The sequence below is a fragment of the Carettochelys insculpta genome, chromosome 4, assembly GCF_033958435.1.
Source record: "Carettochelys insculpta isolate YL-2023 chromosome 4, ASM3395843v1, whole genome shotgun sequence".
NCBI lineage: Eukaryota > Metazoa > Chordata > Testudines > Carettochelyidae > Carettochelys > Carettochelys insculpta.
The window spans coordinates 72919915-72945414 of record NC_134140.1 but is presented as its reverse complement, the minus strand read 5'-3'; the positions used below and the strand labels follow the sequence as shown (position 1 = coordinate 72945414).

Below are 25500 nucleotides of genomic sequence, written 5' to 3'. Positions count from 1 at the left end.
GTGGCCCAAAACTTAAACTCAAATCAGTGGAAAAGCCATCCAGAATCAGCTACTTCTTGTACTGATCAAGAGGATGAGGAGAGATATAAGTTGATTTGTAATAAGCAGCCAGGTCTTGTAGAATCATAGAATGCTAGGACTGGAAGGGACCTTGAGATGTCATCAGGGCCAGCCCCCTGCCCTCATGGCAGGACCAAGTGCTGTCTAGTCCATCCCTGATAGACATTTATCTAACCTGTTCTTAAATATCTCCAGAGATGGAGATTCCACAATTTCCCGAGGCAATTTATTCCAGTGTTTGACCACCCTGACAGTTAGAAACTTTTTCGTTATGTCCAACCTAAACCTCCCTTGCTGCAGTTTAAGCCCATTGCTTCTTGCTCTATCCTCAGAGGCCAAGAAGAACAAGTTTTCTCCCTCCTCCTTATGACACCCTTTTAGATACCTGAAAACCGCTATCATGTCCTCCCTTAATCTTCTTTTTTCCAAACTAAACAAGCCCAGTTCTTTCAGCCTTTTTTCATAGGTGATGTTCTCTAGACCTTTGATCATTCTTGTTGCTCTTTTCTGGACCCTTTCCAATTTCTCCACATCTTTCTTGAACTGCGGTGCCCAGAACTGTACACAATACTCCAACTGAGGCCTAACTAGTGCAGAGTAGAGCGGGAGAATGACTACTTGTGTCTTGTTCACAACACACCTGTTAATGCATCCCAGAATCACGTTTGCTTTTTTTGCAACAGCATCACGCTGTTGACTCATATTTAGCTTGTGGTCCACTATAACCCCTAGATCCCTTTCTGCTGTACATCTTCCTAGACAGTCGCTTCCCAGTCTGTATGTGTGACACTGATTGTTCCTTCCTAAGTGGAGCACTTTACATTTGTCTTTATTAAACTTCATCCTGTTTACTTCAGACCATTTCTCCAATTTGTCCAGATCATTTTGAATTTTGACCCTATGCTCCAAAGCAGTTGCAACCCCTCTTAGCTTGGTATCATCTGCAAACTTAATAAGCGTACTGTCTAAGCCAATATCTAATTCGTTGATGAAGATATTGAACAGAACTGGTCTCAATACAGACCCCTGCGGAGCCCCACTTGGGCTACCTTTCCAGCAGGAGTGAGAACCATTAATAACTACTCTCTGAGTACAGTTATCCAGCCAGTTTTGCACCCCCACTTTATAGTAGCCCTATCGAAGTTGTATTTACCTATTTTATTGATAAGAATATCATCTGAGACCGTATCACATGCCTTACTAAAATCTAGGTATACCACATCCACCGCTTCTCCCTTATCCACAAGGTTCACTGTCATATCAGAGAAAGCTATCTGATTGGTTTGACATGATCTGTTCTTTGCAAATCCATGCTGGCTGTTCCCTATCAGCTTACCACCTTCCAAGTGTTTGCAGATGATTTCCTTAATTACTTGTTCCATTATCTGTCCTGGCACATAAGTTAACTGACTGGTCTGTAGTTTCCTGCATTGTTCTTATTCCCCTTTTTATAGATGGGCACTATATTTGCCTTTTTCCATTCTTCTGGAATCTCTCCTGTCTCCCATGATTTTCTAAAGATGATAGCTAATGGCTCAGATACCTCCTCCATCAGCTCCTTGAATATTCTAGGGTGCATTTCTTCAGGCCCTGGTGACTTGCAGACATCTAACTTTCCTAAGTGATTTTTAACTTGTTCTTTTTTTATTTTATCTTCTAAACCTACCCCTTTCCCACTAGCATTCATTATGTTAGGCATTCCTTCTTCAGACTTCTTAGTGAAGACTGAAACAAGGAAGTCATTAAGCATCTCTGCCATTTCAAAGTTTCCTGTTACTATTTCTCCCTCCTCATTGAGCAGTGGGCCTACCCTATCCTTGGTTTTCCTCTTGCATTTAATGTATTTATAAAAAGTCTTCTTGTTTTCCCTTTATGCCCATAGCTAATTTGAGTCATTTTGTGCCTTTGTCTTTCTAATCTTGCCCCTGCATTCCTGTGTTGTTTGCCTATATTCATCCTTTGTAAGTTGTCCTAGTTTCCATTTTTCATATGGATTCCTTTTTTATTTTGAGATCACGCAAGATCTCCTGGTTAAGCCAACGTGGTCTTTTGCCATATTTTCTATCTTTCCTATGCAGCGGGATAGCTTGCTTTTGGGCCCTTAATAATGTCCCTTTGAAAAACTGCCAAGTCTCCTCTGTTGTTTTTCCCCTCAGTCTTGCTTCCCATGGGACCAAATGTATCAGCTCTCTGAGTTTACCAAAATCCACCTGGCTGAAATCCATTGTCTCTATTTTGCTGTTCTCCCTTCTACCCTTCCTTAAAATTGTGAACTCTGTGATTTCATGATCACTTTCACCCAAGCTGCCTTCCACTTCCAGATTCTCAGTCAGTTCCTCCCTATTTGTTAAAATCAAATCTAGGACAGCTTTGCCCCTGGTAAGCTTTTCAACCTTCTGAAATAAAAAGTTGTCTCCAATGCAGTCCAAGAACTTATTGGATAGTCTGTGTGTTGCTGTGTTAGTTTCCCAACATATATCTGGATAGTTGAAGTCCCCCATCACCACCAAATCCTGGGCCCTGGATGATTTTGTCAGTCGTTTAAAAAAAAAAAGCCTCATCCACCTCTTCCACCTGGGAGGGTGGCGTGTATTAGACTCCTAGCAGGACATCACCCTTGTTTTTTACCCCCTTTAGCTTAATCCAGAGGTTCTCAACACATCCATTTCCTATGTCCATCTCCACTTCAGTTCAAGTGTGTATATTTTTAATATACAAGGCAACACCACCTCCCTTTTTCCCCGTCTATCCTTCCTGAGCAAGCTGTACCCTTCCATACCAACATTCCAATCATGTGTATTATCCCACCAAGTTTCTGTGATGCTAATGACATCATAGTTGTATTCATTTATTAGCACTTGCAGTTCTTTCTGCTTATTACCCACACTTCTTGTATTTGTATATGGGCATCTAAGCTATTGATTTGATCTTGCCTCCCAGTTTTGCCCTGACCCTCCTTTTTCTCTGCCATTATAGCCTGTGCTCCCTCCCATTTCCGACCCATTTCCCAGGTCTCTATCTTCTCTGGTTACCTGTGGGCTGTGCTCCCCAGTCCCCATCAGGCCTAGTTTAAAGCCCTCCTCACTAGGTTAGCCAGTCTGTGTCCAAATAGGGTCTTCCCTCTCCTGAAAAGGTGAACACCATCTCTGCCCAGCAGTCCTTCCGGGACTAGCATCCCGTGGTCAAGGAAGCCAAAGCCCTCCTGGCAACACCATTTACACAGCCAGGCATTCTCCTCCAGGATGTACCTGCCTCTCCCTGGGCCCCTACCTTTGACAGGAAGGATTGAAGAGAATACCGCCTGCACCCCAGACTCCTTCACCGGTACTCCCAGAGCCCTGTAGTCCCTCTTGATCCGCTCAGTGTCACACCTCGCAGTATCGTTAGTGCCCCCATGGATGAGTAGCATGGGGTGTAGAGGTCAGAGGGCCAGATAATCCTCGATAACACCTCTGTAACATCTTGGATATGGGCCCCTGGCAGGCAGCACACCTCCTGAGATAAATGTCAGGGTGACAGGTGGGCCCCTCTGTCCCCCTCAGAAGAGAGTCACCAACCACCACCACTCTGTTTCCTCCTCACAGAGGTGGCAGCTGATCTCCCAGCCTTGGGGGTACGAGGCTTCTCCTCTGCTGTACGGGGTGATTCCTTGTCTCCTGTACCAAGTACAGCATAACAGTTTCCTAATATCACGATGGGAGGGTTGGGAGCTGGGGTGGAGCACTGCTTGCTGCCAGAAGTAACCAGCTGCCAGTGTCCACCCTGAGCCATCTCCCCCTCCACCAGTGGTGGGTCAGCAGTCCTGTGTACTGGGACAGTTACCTCAGCTGTCTCCACATATATACTGTCCAGGAATTGTTTATGAATTTGGATACTCTTCAACCCAGCCACCTCCTTCTGCAGCTCTCCCACCTGCTGCCTGAGAGATTGCACCAGCAGACACCTTTCACATTGGATGGTCCCCTGAGCCTGGATATGAGTAAGTGGGAATTGCAAGTCACAGTCCTTGCAAAGCCACACCAGGATCTGGGTAGAAGCATCCAGGGTCAGGCAGTCTGTCTGGCTACAGGCGGAGGCAGAGGAGACAGAAACAGTGCTGGCACAGGTGTTGCGGGTCTTCGTGACCATTGTAGGTCTCCCTCTGTTAAACTCCCTCTTAAACTCCCCTGTCTGCTTCACTCCCCGGTCGCTCTGCCTCTGGCTTATGAAAGCCTGCTGGCCTAGGTCAGGCCTTACCCCTCATTAGTCACATGGGGAAGGCTGATCCTGAGTCTGATCAAAGGCAATCAAGGGAACAAAGGGCAGGAACTCAGTCCCAACTGCCACAGAAACTGAAATTGAAATCACCCACCTAAAATCAGAATCACAATTCAAAATTCAAACAGTCATGCACACTCCCTCACTGACTCCAAAAGCCAGTACTCTCACCTGGTAGTTTCTTCAGCAGCAGGATTGCTTGCTCTCCCTTTTAAACTCCCCTGTCTGCAGCCCCCTGTCCGCTTTGCTCCCCTGGTAGCGTATAAGAAAGTGAAGGGAAAACAGGTATGGAGCTTCTCCCGAAGGCGAACTCCCAGGCAAACTCTCTGTTAGCTGCTCCTGTTGTATAAGTTAAGTGTAATTTTTTCACAATATATATATGCAGTGGTGTTACATTTTGGAAAACCAAGATGGAGACCTTCATGAGTGATATTCAGTGAGGAAATTAATATGCAACACTGTAGAAGAAAGCTAGGCAATCCGAACGTCATAAATAAGGCACATTTGGCTGTAATTCCTCTGAAGGAGAGCTAGAACAATTATTTAGAAGCGTGGAGAACTTTCTCATGAAGAAAAACTAAGGATTGATATCTGTAATGCGGCTAAATGATGCTAAGAGGCATAAGTCTGCAAATAGTTCAATGGGTATTGTATGAAAGTAGTGTCTGGGATAGTGGAAATGGCTACGAGTATAAATAGAAGCAATAAGATGAATAAGAAGAGATAAAAACATAAGTTGAATGCTATGAAGTGTACTTTCACCATGAGTAATATATGCAATGACTTTTCAAAGGAGAGTGGCAAAACCCCCCTGCTTGTGACCTTTAAAACAAAACTTCACAGAATGCTAATAAATATATGTTTGCAGGGAAGTGAATCAGAATAATCTCATAGGTTTTCCTCGTGCTAACTGATGTGTTCTGATACTTTTTCATCCTCCGTTGTAGTGTTGGATGTCTGTATTTTTGTTTTTTGTCTTACAGATGTTGTCGTAGTACAGTAGCGTAAAATCAGATGGAATGTTAACTAGCTTTTTCTTCTTACAGGTACTTCTCCCAGCAGCTGGTCTGTTACAGTTACAGGATGTGAAGAGGACTTGTTGTGAGTTTTTGGAATCCCAACTTCATCCTATCAACTGCTTAGGCATTCGTGCTTTTGCTGACATGCATGCATGTACGGATCTATTAAACAAGGCAAACACATATGCAGGCAAGTCTAACATGATCACAAAATAACCTGCTTTATTAGTGTGTTTGGGATATTCTTAGGAAGTGCTGTTTCTAATATGCTCTAACAGAAGGGAATTTATGCAGGATGCTTGTGATAAGTTTTTGTTTTTTTTTTGGAAAAAAGTTGCTGTGGGATCTATAATGTCTATTACAGGAAAAAAAGTCTTCTGACTAAAACATTGAGTATGTGGGCACAAAGAGAAATACATCTTTGTTCTATAATTGTCATGACCAGAAGCCAAGAAACTTGTGATACTAGCAAGGGATTCAGTTAACTTGTTACCTTTGTCATTCAGAGTTATCTTGTACACTGGATTGATAAATTGGTGGGGACTATATTGGGCTTATCCAGGTCCCTAATTAACTGAGCCAGTTCTTGGGCACCATGAAGGATATCAGCTTTCATTTTTTTAAAAGTAAGCTTTTAGTTCTGTTCCTCGCGGAGACAATCTTGACACCATAATCAGTGTAAATCAATGTAAACCAACTGATAAAGCTAAAAGAGCGGTGGGGGGAGGAGAACATATGAGTACTACTACTGCAGGAGATTATGTGACACCCAGAGATCCTGTGCACCAAACATACTCTGTATACATAAAATGAGTCATAAATCAAAATAAGCTTGGAGTGTTTCCTAAAGAATGATTTTACTATCTCTCCCCAGAATTATTAGTCAGGGGTTGTAAAGAGTGGTGTGTGGGAGAAAAAAATGGACAGGAATTCATTATGTTCATGGGTGGACACAGCAAGACTTTTTGCTGGCCTTCTGTGAAATTAATATTAAAGAGAAAGCAGCTCACTTGAGCAGCTGCCTTATTGCAGGTGTGCTTGCTGCTACTGTGATTGTATTAGCTGCTACAAGTGGAACTCTTTTAAAACTTCTACTAGCATTGTTAGAAGTACCCTGTGGACATGCTGCATAGCCCTGTACCTAGCTGGCTGCCCACATGGTGTGCAAGGATGGTAATGTGAAGAAAAGAATGAACTGAATGGGTGTCCAACTGACTGTTTCTCTTCCCAAAATCTTGCTTGTCTGACTCATAGTTTGAAATGTTATTAGAAGCTCCACTCTCCCACCTCAGCCCCAGATGGAAAGGGGCCACGTTTCATATATGATCATATAGCTGGCCTCCTATGGTAGTAAGTTATCTGTCCAAGCAAACACCCCAAGGACTATTACCAGAAGGACCATCTCACGAGCAGAGGTGCTTCCTGAAGGTACTGGGAGGGTGAGAACTCTTAGCATTCCCTTTTTTTCCTCTCTTATATTTTATGTTGATCCTAATATAACTAATGAAAGGAAATAAAAAAACACAAAATGCAGCAAATGGTCTTGACATTTTAAAATGTTTCTGTAGTGTGAAAGCATTGTCTCCCTGTTTGTGAATAAATTCAGTATTTTTTCTGCTGTAGACTGTAAATGGACCGGGTTTAATATAGCTGAGCTAGAAGTAGTTCCAGAATTGATCTGTAAGGGAGTCAGAGGAAGGCCTGGCAGTGCAGGCTCTAAACAGAGCCTTTTTGCCCAACTAGCGCCACCCCATTTCACCTGTAGCCAGTGTCAGGCCTGGAGGCAGGATAGAAGGAGAGAAGCTAGCCCAGTTCAGGGCTGACCAGCCAAGAAAGAGGCAGGAGCTGGCTCTGACACTTACAGGACCTGAGCCAGAGCTGCCACTGAGCAGATCTAGATAAGTTGTTGTTCCCCTCTCTTTGGCACTGGTGAGGCCACATCTGGAGTACTGCGTCTAGTTTTGGGCCCCCCAGTATAAAAAGGATGTGGATGTGCTGGAGCAGGATCAGTGGAGGGCAACAAAAATGATTAAGGGGCTGGAGCACATGACCTATGAGGTGAGGCTGAGGGATTTGAGCTTATTTAGTTTGCAAAAGAGAAGGCTTGAGGGGTGATTTAATAGCAGCCTTCAACTTCCTGAAGGGGTGCACTACAGAGGATGGAGAGATACTGTTCTCAGTGGTGACAGACAGCAGAACAAGAAGCAATGGTCTGAAGTTACAGGAGAGAAGTACGTTGGATATTAGGAAAAACTGCTTCACCAGGAGGGTGGTGAAGCCCTGGAATGCGTTGCCTAGAGAGGTAGCGTATTCTCCATCGCTAGAGCTTTTGAAGTCCCAGCTTGACATAGTCATGGCTGGGATGACTTAGTTGGGGTTGATCCTGCTTGAAGCAGGGGGCTGGACTCAGTGACCTATTGAGGTCCCTTCCAGCTCTGTGATTCTGTGATTCGGTGACGGTAGGGAATGGGGAGACCACTGGACGCCATCAAGTGAGACATCTTCCCCATTTTGAAATTCAGAGACACCATCTATACCATGTAGAGAAGGACTCACAGGTGAAAGAAGTGCACCATCAGCTCTTGGTTTCCTGGCTGTACCAGAAGGAGGTCATGCAGCTTGCCCATTCTGTCCCCATGGTGGGACACCTGGGAAGAGAACAGACACTGGCTAGGATCCTGGCCTGCTACTTTTGGTCCGGGATCCACAGGGAGCTCACAGACTTCTGTGTCTCCTACCAGGGTGCCAGCTCACAGCACCCTGGTCCATGGGGAAAGCCCCACTAGTTCCCCTCCCGCTCCTGAGTATACCCTTTGAGCTCACTGGCGTCGATATAGTCAGCCCACTGGAGAAGAGTGCAGCTGGATACCGATTCATCCTCGTTGTCGTTGACTATGCAACCCAGTATCCGGAAGCTGTGCCTTTACACTCCGTGAGTGCCAAGAGGGTGGTGACTGAGCTCATGAACATCTTCGCTTGTGTTGGAGTCCCTCAGGAATTCCTAACTTTATGTCCCAAATGGTGCAACAACTCTGCCAGTTGTTAAAAATAAAGATACTCCAGATGTCAGTCTGTCACCCTGTAGCAAGGTGCTGTGGCCTCCCCCCAACTCAGAGGTGGAGGAGGCTGCTCGGAGACCCTGGTGGGCAGGCCCAGAGCCAGAACACCTGTGCTCTGCCCCTCAGAGGGCAGCACCTAGAGCCAAAAGGGCCAGGGGTGGAGCTTGAGGCTCATTAAAGGCCGGGCCTCCAAGCGGGGCAGAGGACCCTGACCAGGCTTCTGGGTGCCAGGAGCGGGAGACCCACTGCCAACCAGCCCACCAGCAAGAGTTGCCTCCTAGCGGCCCAGACTAGCCTGGGCAGCCGCACCCAAGCCTGCTGTTGGGTTACTACCCTGACTTCCCGGATCTACCAGGGCCCTCACGCCTGTGGAGGGCCCCCTCCTCCAAGGCCCTGCCAGGGCCAGAGAGACTTCCCAGGGCTAGTTACCCTGGGGCTCCAGAAGAACAAGGTCCTGGAGTCCTGCCTGACGCCTGCAGCGCTAAGGCCTCCAACTGTCTGGAGCCCACAGTCCTGCCACCGGTGGACTATCCGAACAGTGTAGAGATGTCCAACTGGCCAGAGCCACCGAGGGCAATCTACCTGGACGAAACCTATCAGCCTGGACCAGTGGACCAAGCCGACTGGGACCCAGCGCCGATGGAGGTCGAGGTAGGCAGTGGCCCGGGGAACACTCCCCCTGAGCCCATGTGTGGTGTGTTGCAGTCTGGATCCCCACTACCAAGCTCAGAGTGTAAGCGATCAGTAGGGCCCTGGGCCAGGTCACAGTAGAGTGGGAGGGCCTTCAACCCCCTACCCCGCCTCCTCGGAGGGGTGACTCCCCTCCCCTCTCGAAAGCCACCCTGTTTAGTGGATAGCTATTTGTCTGCGGCCCCGCCCTGACCTGATGGCTGGGGTCTCCGAACTGTTGTTTAGCTGCTGCATTTCCCTGGACTGAGGGCTGGGCTCCCCAGCTGCCTTTTTACCTGCAGCCCTGCCCTGAATCAAGGGCTGGGCTTCCAAACTGTTTGTGAGACTGCTTCCCGCCCTGAACAAAGGGCGGGCTTCCAAACTGCCTGCTGACTGCTGCCCTGCCCTGGACTGAGGGCTGCTCCCAAGCTGTTCGCTCACCTCCAGCCATCCCGTAAAGGGGACAAGGCCCAGGGTCAGCCGGACACAGAGGGATGAGCTGTGTCGGCCCGCGCCACCTTGAGGGGGGACTGCCGTGGGCCAAAGTCGCTACGCACCCCCAAACAGATGGACAAGTAGAGTGCTTCAGTCAAACTTTGAAGGTAATGCTCCACATGTTTGTTTTTGATAGATGTATTCTGCTGGGACCAGCTCTTCCCACCCCTTATGTTTGCAGTCTGGGAGGTGCCCCCAGGCTTCTACAGGGTTTTCACCTTTTGAACTCCTGTATGGGAGGCAGCTGTGGGGGGATTTTGGGCTTAGTGAGGGAGATGTGGGAGGAACAGCCATCCCAAAGTAGTAACATGGTGCAGTATGTGCTTAACCTATGACAAAGGCTTGAAGCCCTGGGTATGTTTGCCCAGGAGAACCTTGTCTAAGGCCAGCAGGCCTTGGAGGCGACTTATAACAAACAAGCAAGACCCGATGAGTTTCAACCAGGGGATCAAGTGCTATTGCTATTACCTAGTGCAGACTCCAAACTCTTCAACCAGTGGTGGGGGCCTTATGAGGTAATTTGGCGAGTGGGCCCAGTGAACTATGAAGTGAACTAGCCGGATAAGTGCAGGAGGCAACAGATTTACCACATAAATCTCTTAAGGCCCAGGAAGGGTTATTAATCACTCCCTACCCACCAGACCTGGAACTGGGGCCACAGGCAGAAGAGGCAGCAAACCCAGGGTGGTCCAGATTAGGCCCAACTTGACCCCAGAACAGAGACTTCAGGCCAGACAGCTAGTTGCCAAATTCTCCTCAGTGTTCTCAGCAAAACTCAGTCAAACTCCCCTGACTGTTCATCATATCGAGACCGAACCTGGGGTTAAGGTCTGAGAGACCCCCGGCCCCTTCCTCAGGAATGGAGAGAGGTGGTGAAGCAAGAACTTCAGTTGATGCTGGCACTGGGGGCAATTGATGAGTCCTTAATGAATGGAAAAACCCAATAGTCCTAGTCCCCAAGCTGAATGGGGGCATCTGTATTTGTATCAGCTTCTGGAAAGTGAATGCAGTGTCTAAATTTGAGGCCTACCCAAAGCCACGGGTGGATGAGCTGCTCGATTGGCTTGGGGAGGCAGAGTACATTACTACCCTCGACTTAACAAAGGGCTATTGGCAAATCTCCCTCATGCCTGTGTCCAAGAAGGAGATGGCTTTCTCCACTCCTTGTGCACTCTTTCAATTCTGGACCATGCCTTTTGGGCTGCATGGTACCCCTGCCACATTCCAGTGCCTTATGGACCATGTTCAGCATTCCCACAGCCAATACACCTCTGTGTATTCAGTTGACATAGTATCGGAGGGGTAGCCGTGTTAGTCTGGATCTGTAACAGCAACAAAGGGTCCTGTGGCACCTTATAGACTAACAGAAAAGTTTTGCGCATGAGCTTTCGTGAGCACAGACTCACTTCATCAGTTGCAGATGAAGTGAGTCTGTGCTCACGAAAGCTCATGCTCAAAACTTTTCAGTTGACATAGTAATCTATAGCCACGATTGGCCACCCACCTACAACATGTGGCCACCATATTGCAGTCCCTCAAGGAAGCGGGCCTGGCAGCAAACCTGGCAAAATGCCGCCTCAGAAGGGATGAGATCAGCTACCTAGGCTACACCTTGGGGAATGGCACTCTATGCCCCTCGAGTGGGGAAGGTCCAAGCCCTCCATCATTATGCCCTTCTATCCTCAAAAAGATAGGTACACCAATTCCTGGGATTAGCAGGATACTATCACTGCTTCATACTGGGATTCTTCTCCACGCTTGCCCTCTTACCAACCTCCTCAAGAAAGAGAGTCCAAACAGTATCGAGTGGACCCCAGCTTGTGAGGGAGCCTTCCAAGCCCTAAAGACCCATCTCTGCTGAGAACCTGTCCTGTACAGCATCGACTTCTCAAAGGAATTCCTGTACATATGGATGCCTGGGACGTTGGAATGGGAGCTCTTCTCTTCCAAGTTGTGGAAGGGGATGAATACCCAATTCTGTATATCAGGAGGAAGCTATTTCCCAGAGAGAAGGTCTACTCAGTAATAGAGAAGGAGGCACTAGCAGTAAAATGGGATGTGGACTCACTCTGATATTACCTCTTGGTCAGATACTTTATCTTCATCACCGACCACACTCCTCTTCGCTGGCTACAGGCGATGAAAGATGAACCCCAGAACGTGAAGTGGTACCTCTCCCTCCAACCTTCTCCTTCCAGATCCAGCATCGTGCAGGGAAGGATCATGCAAATGCAGACTTTTTCTCCAGGAAAGAAGGAACACAGTTGGGGGAGGGGTAGACCCCTATGGGGGTCTCGGAGAGGGGGGATATGTAAGGGAGTGAGAGAAAGGCCTGGCAGTACAGGGGCTAAACAGAGCCTTTGTTCCCAATTAGCCCCACCCCTTTTCACCTGCAGCCACTGTCAGGCCTGGAGGCAGGATAAAAGAAGAGAAGTTAGTCCCGTTCAGAGCTGACCAGCCAAGAGGCAGGAGCTGGCTCTGACACTTACAGGGCCTGAGCCAGAGCTGCCACTGGATTGGCCACTGAAGGACACAGCCTCCAAACCCTCCCCCAGGCTAAAAGGGGGAGAATCCCAGAGAACCTTCCCTCTAAGGAGGGGCAACTCAACTTTGGGGCCATACCACAGACTAACACTACAGCCTCTGGGGTGTGGGCTGAAGGCCTATACCTCTGGCCCCTAGGCTCCACAGGGGCGTAGCCACTAGGCCACCCTGCCACTAGTGGGAACCGCTTACACTGCCATAGACTGTAAATGTAACAGGTTTAACATAGATGAAATACAGGTATTCCAGAACCCAGCAGCAGATCAGCAAGTGGCAATCTAATGAGCTTGTTTTAATGTATTTGGATATGTACTTTTTGCTCTAAGAAAAGTACTTTTTATTTTATTCCATGTTTTCCAGATATTATGAAATTATCACTTTCTCAGAATTGCAAACTTTAGAATAACAACAACATAACTTGAAAATTCTCTGAAGTTAGCATAGGATGATAGAAATACAGGGCCGGAAGGTACATTAACGACACATCAAGTCCAGCCCCATGTGCTGATGCAGGACCAAAGAAACTTAACCATCTCTGACAAATGTTTTTCTAATCTCTTCTGTAAAAACTTAAGTTGACAATGTCATGAAGTATTCTACTCACTGCTGGGTGGTGCCCCTGTAGCTGATTCTGGGGATCAGTTCCACCTGGTTCAGCGCCCCCTTTCTTCTCTTTCGCCATTGCAGCTGTCCTCCCATTCTCAGAGTTGCAGAGCCATGCCTTTGTGACTCAGACCAGGTCATGCTATAATTTCCTGTTCCAGAAGAACCGTTAATATCTATTTTGCTCCAGCAGCATCAGGAAGTCTTCACAGCCACTAACTTGGCAATGTCACTCCTGCAGTCAATTATTTCACACAACACAGGTTTTGCATTTAGTGCCATGAGCAGTGCCATTCTGCCTGGGTGGGTAGGGGAACACAGGCACACATTCTACTCTGCGTTCCAGTCCAGGACCCTACAGGAAGTACTGGGTCTTTACAAATCTTCTTGGTCTCTTCTACGGATTACTTCCTATCATGCTTCTCTAGGTTTCTCATTCACCTGCCTTTCTCATCAGATACCCTTGGCTTTCTAGGTAAGCCCTTCTTTGTGGATTCCTTTCCCTTTTCCCAGAGTTTCTCATTCCTCCCCCTTCTTTCTCCCTTATCCCAAGAGAAGAGACTGCACTTTCCCTCCTGCCGTTTCACTACACTATTAACAGCCTCCTGAGTTTAGAGAACTCCTCTGCTCCCCACCCCACCTATTCCTTCATGGCTGCATCTCTTCTACAACATAGCCTAAGGCTAGGTATACACTAAGGTTCGATGTTCTGGGGCGCCGTTTTGCACGTGTGAAACAGTGCATTCTGGGATCAATGTCGATTCTGGAACTCCTTGTGAGCTGCAAGGATTAAGGAATGTCAGCAGGAGGAGCATGCCCGTCGACATTCTGAGTGAGGACAGGGACCAATGTCGAGGTCTGCAGAATCAATTTTAGGTATGCAATTGGTGTACCTAAAATTGCGTAGCAGCCGTCGACCTTCCTGGTAAGTGTAGTAGACATAGCCTTTATCTCCCTGTTTGCTGTTTAACTGGTTGATTGGGTATGCTGGGTCTGCTTCAGTTCTTTCATTGCTGGAGTTGGAATAACAGATTCTACAACATCCTTTGGAAACCTGTTCCAGAGCTTAACTATCCTTATTGTTTGAAAGATTTTACTAATATGTAACCTTAACCTAGTCTGCTTCAGGTAAGCCTGTTTGCTCCTTTTCCTCTTTTCAGTGCACATGTAGAACAATTAATCAATCTTCTTTGTAATGGCCCTTAGCAAATTTGAAAACTGTTATCAGGTGCCCCGCTTAGTTTAGTTTTCTCAAGGCTAAATATGGCCAGTTCTTTATACCTTTCTCCATAAATCAGGTTTTCTAAACTTTTCATCATGTTTGTTACTCTTATCTGAGCTCTCTCCAGTTTGTCTGCATCTTTCTACATTGTGATGCCCAAAATTGATCACAGAATTCTACCTGAAGCCTCACCGGTGCCACATAAAGTGGGATAATTATATGCCATATCTCACAGGCAGCACTCCTGTTAGTGCAGTTCAGATTATTTGCCATTTTTGCAACTGAGTCACATTGACTCATATTCAGTTTGTGATCCACAGTAATCCCTAGACCATCTTTAGCAGCTGTGAAAAGCAGGTACAGTTTGGACTGATGAACAGCTGTGACTCCTTAGTTCTCAAATCTGGGATCCCTTTTACATTGTTTTGCTGTGAGAGCAACCACTCCTGCCCACACAGAGCCTCCAGCATATAAATCATACTCATCTATTCTGTGTGGGTGCTACAGCCATGATTCACACTGCAGGGCAACATCAGCAAACACTTAGTTCCAGATTTTTCCCAGAAAGGGGTGTTATATACTACACAGTCCCTCTTGGACAATACAGGCTCGTGTAAAATCTGCCATTTTATTAGTAGAAAATAATATGCACAAATCTGATGACCCCAAGGGAAGTTTCTCAAATACTTCAATGCAAACACATTCTGGTTTAGATAAAATGATAAAACAAGTGTATTAACTACAGCAAGATTTTAAGCGATTGCAGCTAATGAGGTAAAAGAGTCAGCACTGTGTACAAGGACAGATAAAATGCACTTAATGTCCAATTTAGCAAGCTTAATGAATTCAAAGCCAAAGTTCTGTCTCTCCACGTAGTCTAGTAATCTTACTGGCTAGTTCTTTCATTGAAGTGCTGCAACCACTTAGCCAAAATGAGCACACAGAAAACTGTCCCACTTGGCCTGGGTCTGAGGGCTCAGAAGATCAGTCCTTGCCCTCTGCTATTTAATAGCAGATTGCTGTGGTCCTATCTGGTGTCACTCATCTCACATGAGGCTGGTGGATGTAGAGTTTAACAAAGCTATAGGCAGCATTACCAGAACTCCACTGCCATGGCAGCAGGGAGAGAGAAATACTGCCAATACTTTGTAACATAGCATCACTCCATATTTACTGTGATGGGGCTTCCATCATACTCCTGTCCTTGATCTGTGAGAACAACAACTTGCCTTTGTACTCAGAACTCTGCAATCACCCACCAGTTCACCAGTCTTCTAGCTACTTTTATGGTCACTTACACCATTACAGACATGACAATGGAATTTTCTTGATGTAACAAGAAACAAGTGACCAACAATTATAGTCACGTATCGGTGGCTTATCACTTGCTCCTCCATCTTTACAACCAAATTTTGACCTGCCAAGGTACCTGCGGTCCTCCCTAAATTAGTTGTAAACAGGATAGGGGGTTGTGTGACTAATCTCTTCCAACAGAGTTTCTCAAATGGCCCACAATACAGAGGTGGTTAACTTCAGGCTCTGCCACGTATCCTCAACAAATTCCTTCTGACTTACTTTAACAGCAGGCTATTGGCTCTCTTCACCTGGCTGATGATGATGCTATCAGACGGTGGGGCACACTGTGCATACATGGAGGACTGGGAGTGTCAGAAGCCTTGCTAAAATGAAGATATGTAAAGTCTACTTCTCCCTCCTCCCCCAATGCAGTAGGTCAGCAACTCAATCAAGGAAATTAGGTTGGTTTGGCATGTTTTATTCTTGACAAATTCATGCTGGCTTTTGTTATAATCCTATGATCCTTTAAGTGCTCACAGAAGTGATTGTTTAATAATTTGTTCCATGGTATACCAAAATTAGGCTGATTGGTCTATAGTTTTCTGTGTCTTCTTTAGTTCTTAAAGATAATTCTTACAGTTGCAAGATTACTTAGAATCATAGGGAAGGGACCTCAGGAGGTCACCTAGTCCAGCCCCCTCCTTCAAGCAGGATCAACCCCCACTAAGTCATCCCAGCAAGGACCTTGTCAAGCCAGGACTTAACCTTGAGGGATGGAGAATCCACCTTCTTCCTAGGCAACACATTCCAATGCTTCACCACCCTCCTGGTGAAGTAGTTTTTCCTAATATCTAATCTACAACTCTCCCTCTTCAACTTCAGACCATTACTCCTTGTTCTGCCATCTGACACCACGGAGAACAGTGTCTCACCCTTCTTTTTAGAGCTCCCCTTCAGGAAGTTGAAGGCTGCTATTAAATCACCCCTCAGTCTTCTCTTTTGTAAACTAAACAAGCCCCAATCCCTCAGCCTATCCTCACAGGTCTTGCGCTCCAGACCCTTAATCATTTTTGTTGCCCTCTGCTGATCCTGCCCCAGTACATCCACATCCTTTTGATACTGGTGAGGGTGGGGGGGTGAAACTGGACACAGTATTCAAGATGTGGCCTCACCAGTGCTCAATAAAGGGGAACAACCACTTCTCTAGATCTGCTCACAGTGCTCCTCCAAATGCACCCTAGTATGCCATTGGCCTTCTTGGCTACAAGGGAACACTGTTTACTCATATCCAGCCTTTCATCCACCATAACCCCTAGATCCCTTTCCATTGTACTGCTGCTGAGCTAGTCGCTCCCTAGCCTATAACAGTGATTGGGCTTCTTCCGCTCCAGGTGCAGGACTCTACACTTCCCCTTGCTGAACCACATCAGATTTCTTTTGGTCCAATCCTCCAATTTATCCAAGTCACTGTGAATTCTCTCTCTACCCTCCAATGTATTTACCTTTACCCCGAGTTTTGTGTCATCCGCAAACTTTCTGAGGGTGCAATCCAGTCCCTTATGCAGGTCATTAATAAAGATGTTGAACAACACCAGCCCCAGAACTGAGCCCTGTGGCACTCCGCTTGAAACCGACCGCCATCCAGATATTGAGCCATTGACCTCTACCTTTTGGGCCCGACCGTCAAGCCAGCTTTCTGTCCATCTTATAGTCCAAGGATCCAATCCATATTTCCTTAACTTATGGACAAGAGTATTCTGGGAGACCATATCAAAAGCCTTGGTGAAGTCAAGGTATATCACGTTCACTGACTTCCACATCAGATTGATCAGACAGGACTTGCCCCTGGTGAATCCATGTTGGCTACTTTTGATCACTTTCCCCTCCTCCAGGTTCTCCAAAATGGATTCCTTGAGGAACCCCTCCATTATTTTCCCAGAGATTGAGGTAAGTCTGACCAGTCTATGGTGCCGTGGATTGTCCTTCTTTCCTTTTTTTAAAAATGAGCACTACGTTTGCCTTTTTTCAGTCATCCAGGATCTCTCCTGATCTCCAAGTGTCTTCAAAGATAATGACCAAAGGTTCAGCAATGACATCTGCCAATTCCCTCAGTACCCTCGGGTGCATTAAATCCAGATCCATTGATTTGTGTACATTTAGTTTTTCTAGATAGTTCAGATGGCTGCCGTCCACCTTCCCATACTGCATTGTGTAGGACCGTCATGTGGGAGTTGACTTTGTCTATGAAGACTGAGGCAAAAAAAGCATTGAGTACTTCAGCTATTCTTACATCTTCCATCACTACGTTACCTCTCTCATCCAGTAATGTCCCCACACCTTCTCTGATAACCTGTTTATTGTTAATATGCCTGTAGAAACCCTTCTTGTTACTCTTCACATCCCTTGCCAGCTGCAGTTCCAGTTGTGCTTTCACTTTCCTGATTACTCCCTAGCATTTTCCAGCCATGTGTTTATACTCCTCCTTAGTCAACTGTCCACGTTTCCATTTCTTGTATGAATCCTTTCTGAGTTTAAGCTGACTAAGGGTTTCCCTATTAAGCCAAGCTGGTTGCCTACCATGTATGCATTTCTTACTATGCAGTGGGATGGTTTGTGCCTGTGCCTTCAATAGGATTTCTTTAAAATACTGCCAGTCCTCTTGAACATTTTTCCCCTTCATCTTAGTTTCCCAAGGGATCCTGCTCATCAGTTCTCTCAGGGTGTTGAAGGTCTGCTCTTTTGAAATCAAGGATCTGTATGTTACTTCTCACCCTTCTTCCTTTTGTCTGGATCCTGAAATCTACGATCTGATGGTCGCTGCAGCCCAGGTTTCCACCCACTTCTATTTCTCCTACTAGGTCTTCCCTCTTTGTGAGCAACAGGTCAAGTTGCGCATGTTCCCTGGTCGGTTCCTTCAGCACTTGTTTCAAGAAGTTATCCCCAACTTCAGAATCCTTGGATGAATTTCATGAGGACGTGCTGCTTTTAACACATCTAACTTTCAAAATATTTTTTAACTTGTTCTTTCCCTCTTGTTGTTAGTATTTATTGCTGTGTATCTATTCATCATGAACACTTTTGGTTCTTTTTGTGAAGACTGACACAAAATGGACATCAAGCAGCCCTCTTGCCAGTTAGTAACTCTTCATTGTTGCTAAACAGGTGACCTACATTTTCCTTAATCTTTCTTTTGCTTTTAACGGACATAAAGATCATCTTCATATTGCTTTTTGTGCCCCTTGCTAGGTGTAATTCATTCCGTGCCTTAGTTTTTCTGACTTTGTCCCTATGTGTTCTTGCTAGTCTTCTGTGTTCCTCCTTAGCAGTTTATCTATATTTCCACTTTTTATAGGGTTCCTTTTTAATTTTTCAGGTCCTTTAACGAGCTCCTGATTGAGCCATATTGGCCTTTTATTATTCTCTCTCTCTTTCCTTTGCATCAATATACTTCAGTTATGCCTTCAATATTGTGTCCTTAAGAAACTGCCACTTCTCATGGGACCTAACCTACCAGTTCTCTGAGTGTGTTAAAATCTGTCATTTTTCAGATTCATTGCCCAAATTTTGCTTGCTTTAAAACAATGCATTTATGCAACAGACAGATTTTAGTAAAACTAACATTTCTGTCTAGCTAGGAAGAAATAGTTACGTCTTGATTTGTACTCTGTCATTGCACAATAAGGTGGTGAGACTTCATCTGGGGGTTGAGGATGGTGCTGAAATCAATGAAAAGTTGCTAAATAATTTGATTAAACTAGCAAAATATCTCTGGCTATTTTCCAGTTCACCTGTGAGCAGGCTAATGTGATGTTATATCAGTATGCATGGATAAATAGTGTAGCCAAAGATAAGACAAATATCATGACATATGCTGTTTTTTAGGTATTTATATTTATTACAGTTGTCATGAATTTCAAAGCTGTCCCAAATGTACCTTTTTACCTGGAACTTTCATCATCTATCCCATCAGAAATCTTTTCCTTTCCAATGTTTGTGTTGCTTCCATTTCAGGCTCAGTGTGTCCAGAGCTGAGTTGCTTTCCGTTCATTTCACCCCTCCATTTCCCACAGCACTTTCCCTTCCTCTTCTGTCACTGCTGGTGATTTCACTATCGTCCGTGTCATTCAATGCACAAACTTGTCTTTAATTTCGTTCTTTTTCCCCACCCCACACTTACAAGACCTTGTTGATTTTTTTTTTGTTGCTTTTTATTATAAATTGACTTTTTTCTCTCCCTGATGTCTTCCCCTTCTCTGCTCCTCTTATGTCACTTGTCTGTTGTATTGAAACTCTTACTGCTCAGATCACATCACTGCTTTCACTGTCTTCTCCTTCTGAATCGAGTTCAGTCATCTCACCCTTACCTTTAAGGTTCAGAAAACCTCTGGCCTCATCTTTTCTTTCATATCCTCTCTAATTACGCTTTTCGTCTTGGTTTTGTGCTTGGAACATCCTCCCATTCTTCCTAATCCAAACATCTCCATTTCCTTTCAGTTTCTTGTTAAAATCCACTTATTTCGTAAATCATAGAATCATAGAACACTAGGACTGGAAGGGACCTCGAGAGGCCATCGAGTCCAGCCCCCTGCCCCAATGGCAGGACCAAGCACTTTCTAGACCATCCCTGAAAGCCATCTATCTAACCTCTTCTTAAATATCTCCAGTGATGGAGATTCTACCACCTCCCTTGGCAATTCGTTCCAGTGTTTGATCACCCTGACAGTTAGGAACTTTTTCCTAAGGTCCAACCTGAACCTCCCCTGCTGCAATTTCAGTCCATTGCCTCTTGTTCTATCCTCAGAGGCAAGGAAGAGCAAGATCCCTCCCTCTGCCTTATGACACCCTTTTAGATACCTGAAAACTTTTATCATGTCCCCCCTCAATCTTCTCTTTTCCGAACTAAACAAGCCCAATTCTTTCAGCCTTTCTTCATAGGTCATGTTCTCTAGACCTTTGATCATTCTCATTGCTCTCCTCTGGACCCTCTCCAATTTCTCCACATCCTTCCTGAACTGCGGTGCCCAGAACTGGACACAATACTCCAGCTGAGGCCTAACCAGCACAGAGTAGAGCAGGAGAATGACTTCTTGTGTCTTGTTCACAACACACCTGTTAATGCATCCTAGAATCGTGTTTGCTTTTTTTGCAACAGCATCACACTGTGGACTCATATTTAGCTTGTGGTCCGCTATAACCCCTAGATCCCTTTCTGCTGTACTCATTCCTAGGCAGTCCTTTTCCATTCTGTATGTGTGACACTGATTGTTCCTTCCTAAGTGGAGCATTTTGCATTTGTCCTTATTAAACTTCATCCTGTTTACCTCAGCCCATTTCTCCAGTTTATCCAGATCCTTTTGAATTATGACCCTATCCTCCAAAGAAGTTGCAACACCTCCCAGCTTGGTATCATGTGCAAACTTAATAAGTGTACTTTCTATGTCAATATCTAAATCGTTAATGATGATATTGAACAGAACCAGTCCTAAAACAGACCCCTGCAGAACCCCACTAGTTATACTTTTCCAGCAGGATTGAAAACCATTAATAACTACTCTCTGGGTACGGTTATCCAGCCAGTTGTTCACCCACCTTATAGTAGCCCCATCTAAGTTGTATTTGCGTAGTTTATTGATAAGTGTATTATGTGAGACCGTGTCAAATGCTTTACTGAAGTCTAGGTATACCACATCCACCGCTTCTCCCTTATCCACAAGGCTTGTTATTCTATCAAAGAAAGCTATTAGATTGGTTTGACATGATCTGTTTTTAACAAAACCATGCTGGCTGTTCCCTATCACCTTACCACCTTCCAAATGTTTGCAGATGATTTCTTTAATTACCTGCTCCGTTATCTTTCCTGACACAGAAGTTAAGCTGACTGGCCTGTAGTTCCCGGGTTATTCTTGTTTCCCTTTTTATAAATGGGTACTATATTTGCCCTTTTCCAGTCTTCTGGAATCTCTCCCGTCTCCCACGATTTTCCAAAAATGATTGCTAAAGGCTCAGATTCCTTTTTGGCATCTCATTCTTGGAATCTCTTGGAGCTCTTCCACTAGCTCTGAGGCCTACTCTAAATGATTGTTATGTCTTTATTTTATTCTTCAGCTCAACTAGAAATGGACTGAAGGACATGGAACTGACAACAGAGCTACTTCATTCTGGTTTTTGTGTATGTGTTCTGCCCTTGGAATTCTGCCAGGCGGACTCAGCATCAGACAAAAATTGATCTCAAACAACATTTTATCACTTGTCATGACTTGATTAGAATGTACAGAGACACATGCATGATCCAGGCAGTGTGTGAAGTGGAGAATTTACTAAAATGGTGAGCACTATAAGTGCCTGAGCCAGATGTACACATACCTGTATTTTCCACCTCTAGTAAACAAATTGCTCAGAGACTAGCACCGCACTTTCTCTCATGAGACATCCTCAAAAGAAGCTGTTGATATATTTAATTTTAATTCATTAATAAGCAGAAATGAAGTTGACCCTGTTTCTCAGATAAATATCACTCCTTCATTATCAAAGCAGTGTAATTCTCTTACCAATTATTATAATTCATCCAAAAAATTGGGGGTGGAGCAGGGGAGAATCCAGCTTCTACCACTAGGTTTTTAGGCTTAGCAAAATTGTAGCTCCTAGCTACTACTCTTTAATATTAAAATTTAAAACTAATTTTATTTCATTAAAATAGTATTTTTTGTTTTTATCGTCATATCACACACTCATATATTTGTATATAGCCTTTAAAAGAATGGACTCTGGCTCCACTCCACAGTATTTGGGGTTGTCTTCCAAAAAGTTCTGGGATTTGATCATATGCATTTCACTGAAGAAAACAAATTATAGCTCTGGTTGCCTAGAGAGGTTACTGTAAGAAAAGCATTGCTTCGAGAATGCCTTTTTGCAAAAAGTTCAGTGCCCATTAACTTACATCTGTTTTTGTCTTGCATACGAGTTTTGTATTTTTTTTTTTCTGAAAGCTCTCTTCTGCCCTGTTTTCACCTCTTGTGCACTGCAGCCGGAAGAACTACCAGCTGTTGAACAATATGGTTAAAATATTTAGGTGCTTTATATGTTAAGCAGTCTATTACTTTGTTTCAAATGGTTCAAATTTTAGTGAGCATTTTTAATCCTATTGTATTGACCTATGAAAGAGTATCTTCAGACTAGAAATATTTTGAATTTTCATGGCAGGGTTTTGATATGTATGATGATTTAGTTAAAATTTACATTTCCACTCATTTCATTTTTGCCTGCACACATCTTCACCATAAGTCAATGATCCTCACGCATTTCAATTTCTTTTCATCCATTTTCATCTATCCACTTATTCCTGGGTAATTAGCATATTTGTCCGTGTTTGTCCAGCTGTGAGCAGAGATTTCACATTGTTAATCACATTGCAGTTTATTGTATTAGTCTTTCTATGAATGTCAGAACATTGAGAAAACTGGTCATGCATAGCTTTCGGAGTGCTTACGTTAGCATGGGGCTTTGGAATTAATAAAATTAGCCTTGGTCAATGAATTTTCCAGGATACCAAAAACCCTTTCTCTAGGTAAGGGCACTTAAAATAATTTGAGCTTGTAGTGAAGTTACTGAACTATTACAGATGTGTAAAACTGGTGTGAGCTGTTTATGTATCTTGTCTTCCCAGGACATGGAGTAGGTCATTCATTTTTTTGTCTATCCAAGCTCCCACTATGCAGCATTTAGATGACTTTATGCCCTTCATCCTTGGTCACAACTATTGGGTTGTAATACTACAACATAACAATAAGCAACAGGCTAATTAGCTAAAAGACTACCCTGTTAAAATGGCGAGTGGTTCAAAATTTAGTACCTTTATACTTAATAATTGTAATTCTGTAAAAGTTCTTTGGATGTTCCTACACTAATTTTATTCCTGACATGGATAATACAGTGTTTTGGCACAGGCTTAGCAGTAAACTTGAGTCCACCCTCAGTTCTCCTTTTGTGACAGGCTAACTGTTGAAGTGAAAAGCCTTAGAATTCAGAATGAAGTGAAGTAAAGTGCACTTGCCTTGGTTTTGTCAAAAACAAGGGACAGAGCTAATTTGCAGTTTTGAAAGATGCTGCCTGTTCTTACACCCTTACAGAGATTGCAGGTCTGTGGCGCTTTTCTAAGGAAGCATGGAGTGGGGATTAGATAGGGAAGGTAGAGTGAAGAGTCACTTTTGGAAGCGATGATCCATTTCATGTATGGGCTGGTCATTGACAATGAGTTGCGATAGTCCAGACCTTTACCATTTTGAAAGAAAAGTTGCTTATTGTGTAACTGAAAGGCACTGAGATCACTGACGAGGGAGAGTGAAGTTTGCTTTGCAGCCGTCGCTGCGAGTCAGTTGGATTTTAGCTTATGTGGTAGAGGCACATGACTTTAACAGCTAAGTTTGCGGGTTCATAACACCTAAGGTTGCAGGTTCAATCCTGTCTGTGCCTGTCGGTTTTACAATTGTTTAAATGCCAGAATAATGTTTAATTGTGTTAGCTATTGAGTATTTGTGGCAGAACTGTGCATTGTAATAGTTCCATTCTTACTCTCATTGTTCATTAGAATAAACATTAATAAAACTCAAAAGTTTAGTCTTAACAGATGAAGATTCATGTATTATGAGCCTGAAAAAACTCGGCACTGGCAGCAGTGAAATTGCAAATACAGTTCATTTTATGTCCTTTGACTATTCTAGATTTTTAATATTCCTTTCTTTAAAACACCTAACAGGAAATGGAGCCAGTATTCAGATTGAAAGTAAAATGGAGCTTTATTGCAGTGGGAAATATCAAGCTCCTAAACATGCTTAATAGTTATCATGGTTTATAACCTATTACAACTTACAGACACTAAGATTTAATGTCTTTATGCTGCCTGATTGAATACAGTGGAGGTATGAGGTTGAAAAGTAGAACCGTTTTAGAAATTTTCAACATTAACAATAAGATTAAAATTAGTGAAACCCCCAGGAAATTGCTTTATTCACACAACAAAATATATGGTGAGGCCTCTTTTTAAAATAATTGACATAAATATAAACCACTTGAAGTTAACATGCACCAAAATTGTTTCTCGAATCAGTTGGCCACAGCCATGCTTGTGTCAAAGTTTGACTCAGACTCACAATTTATCAGACCACTCTGTTTTATTAGCAAAGCCGCTCTGCTAATACATTTAGAAGTGAGCCCCCCGAGTGGGGCTTGTGTCTCTTAATTTATACAGTTTTTTTGGAGAACAAGTTACAGAGAAGTTACAGACAAAAGAAGAAAAAGATTTTAGTCACCACCCTTCGAGATCCCTGAGACCAGTCACCTATCTTCAATTACCTGCCACCCTTAACAATCTCCTTTAACAGCTTCCAGTTAACTTAACTAATTGCCCTTCACACCTTCCATTCTGATGCCTGCTTCTTAGACGTGCTGGCTCCATCTTAATTGCTTCTCCATTCAAAAGCTAACTGTCCCTACGTGTGCTCCCTCAGATACTTTGTAACATGTTCTGGCATGCCCTCTCATATACAATGTATCCAGCATGTCCCCTTATACAACGTTATACTTATACAATGTTATACTTCCACACTTGACATCCAAAATACATTCCTCCTCAGACTCTCATAACCATCATTGGACTAGGGAGTAAATAGCGTGGAAACAATTCAAACTCTTCTTTGTGAAGAATGTATTTCAGTGGTCTTATTGGCTAATCAGATAAAGTCACTGATGAGCGCTTTCAGTTGATGTTCTCCTGAAGCTAGTGGACATCAAGGAGTTAATGGGCATTCATATTGAAAGATTTTCTCACCGAGAGAATGGCTATTCCAGGTTGTGGATTAAGTGGTTCGTTAGGGCAATGTGAGACGGTTGTATTGTTGCAGCATGTACTAACGCTATAGGATGCCAGTTCTGTAGGTCAAATCACTTCAGATTCTGGTGCTCTCAATCTGCCATTTCTCGTGTTCACTGTGAAGAGACCTGAAAATATGTATTTCTGGATAGAGCATTCCCATGTAAAAATCTGGTACAGGTCGCTAAAAGGACACATCAGCAAAAACATTTTTCTAATCTATTTTGAGCAGTAATTTCCATTGCTGTGCTTCTTTTGTTCTTGTTGCTATGGTTTTGTAATGTGTTCCAGAATGCCATGTTTAAGCATAAAAAATCAAGTAAATTAGGTTGCTTTTAATTCACCTGGAGTATTTAACATATGAGTTTTCAGGTTGGCAGAGTAAGACCCCTTACATCAGTTGGATGCATT

The 25500-nt window shown here is 44.1% G+C and overlaps 1 protein-coding gene across 5 annotated transcripts in view; it reads left to right on the top strand.

Annotated features, from left to right (window-relative positions):
- KLHL2 (kelch like family member 2) overlaps positions 1 to 25500 on the top strand; it is a 140861-nt gene that overhangs the window by 68023 nt on the left and 47338 nt on the right. For all 5 annotated transcript variants that reach the window (XM_074993068.1, XM_074993069.1, XM_074993070.1 and 2 more), the window contains one exon: positions 5364 to 5526. In XM_074993068.1, coding sequence (XP_074849169.1) covers positions 5364 to 5526 — 163 coding nt within the window. The remainder of the gene's footprint in view (positions 1 to 5363; positions 5527 to 25500) is intronic.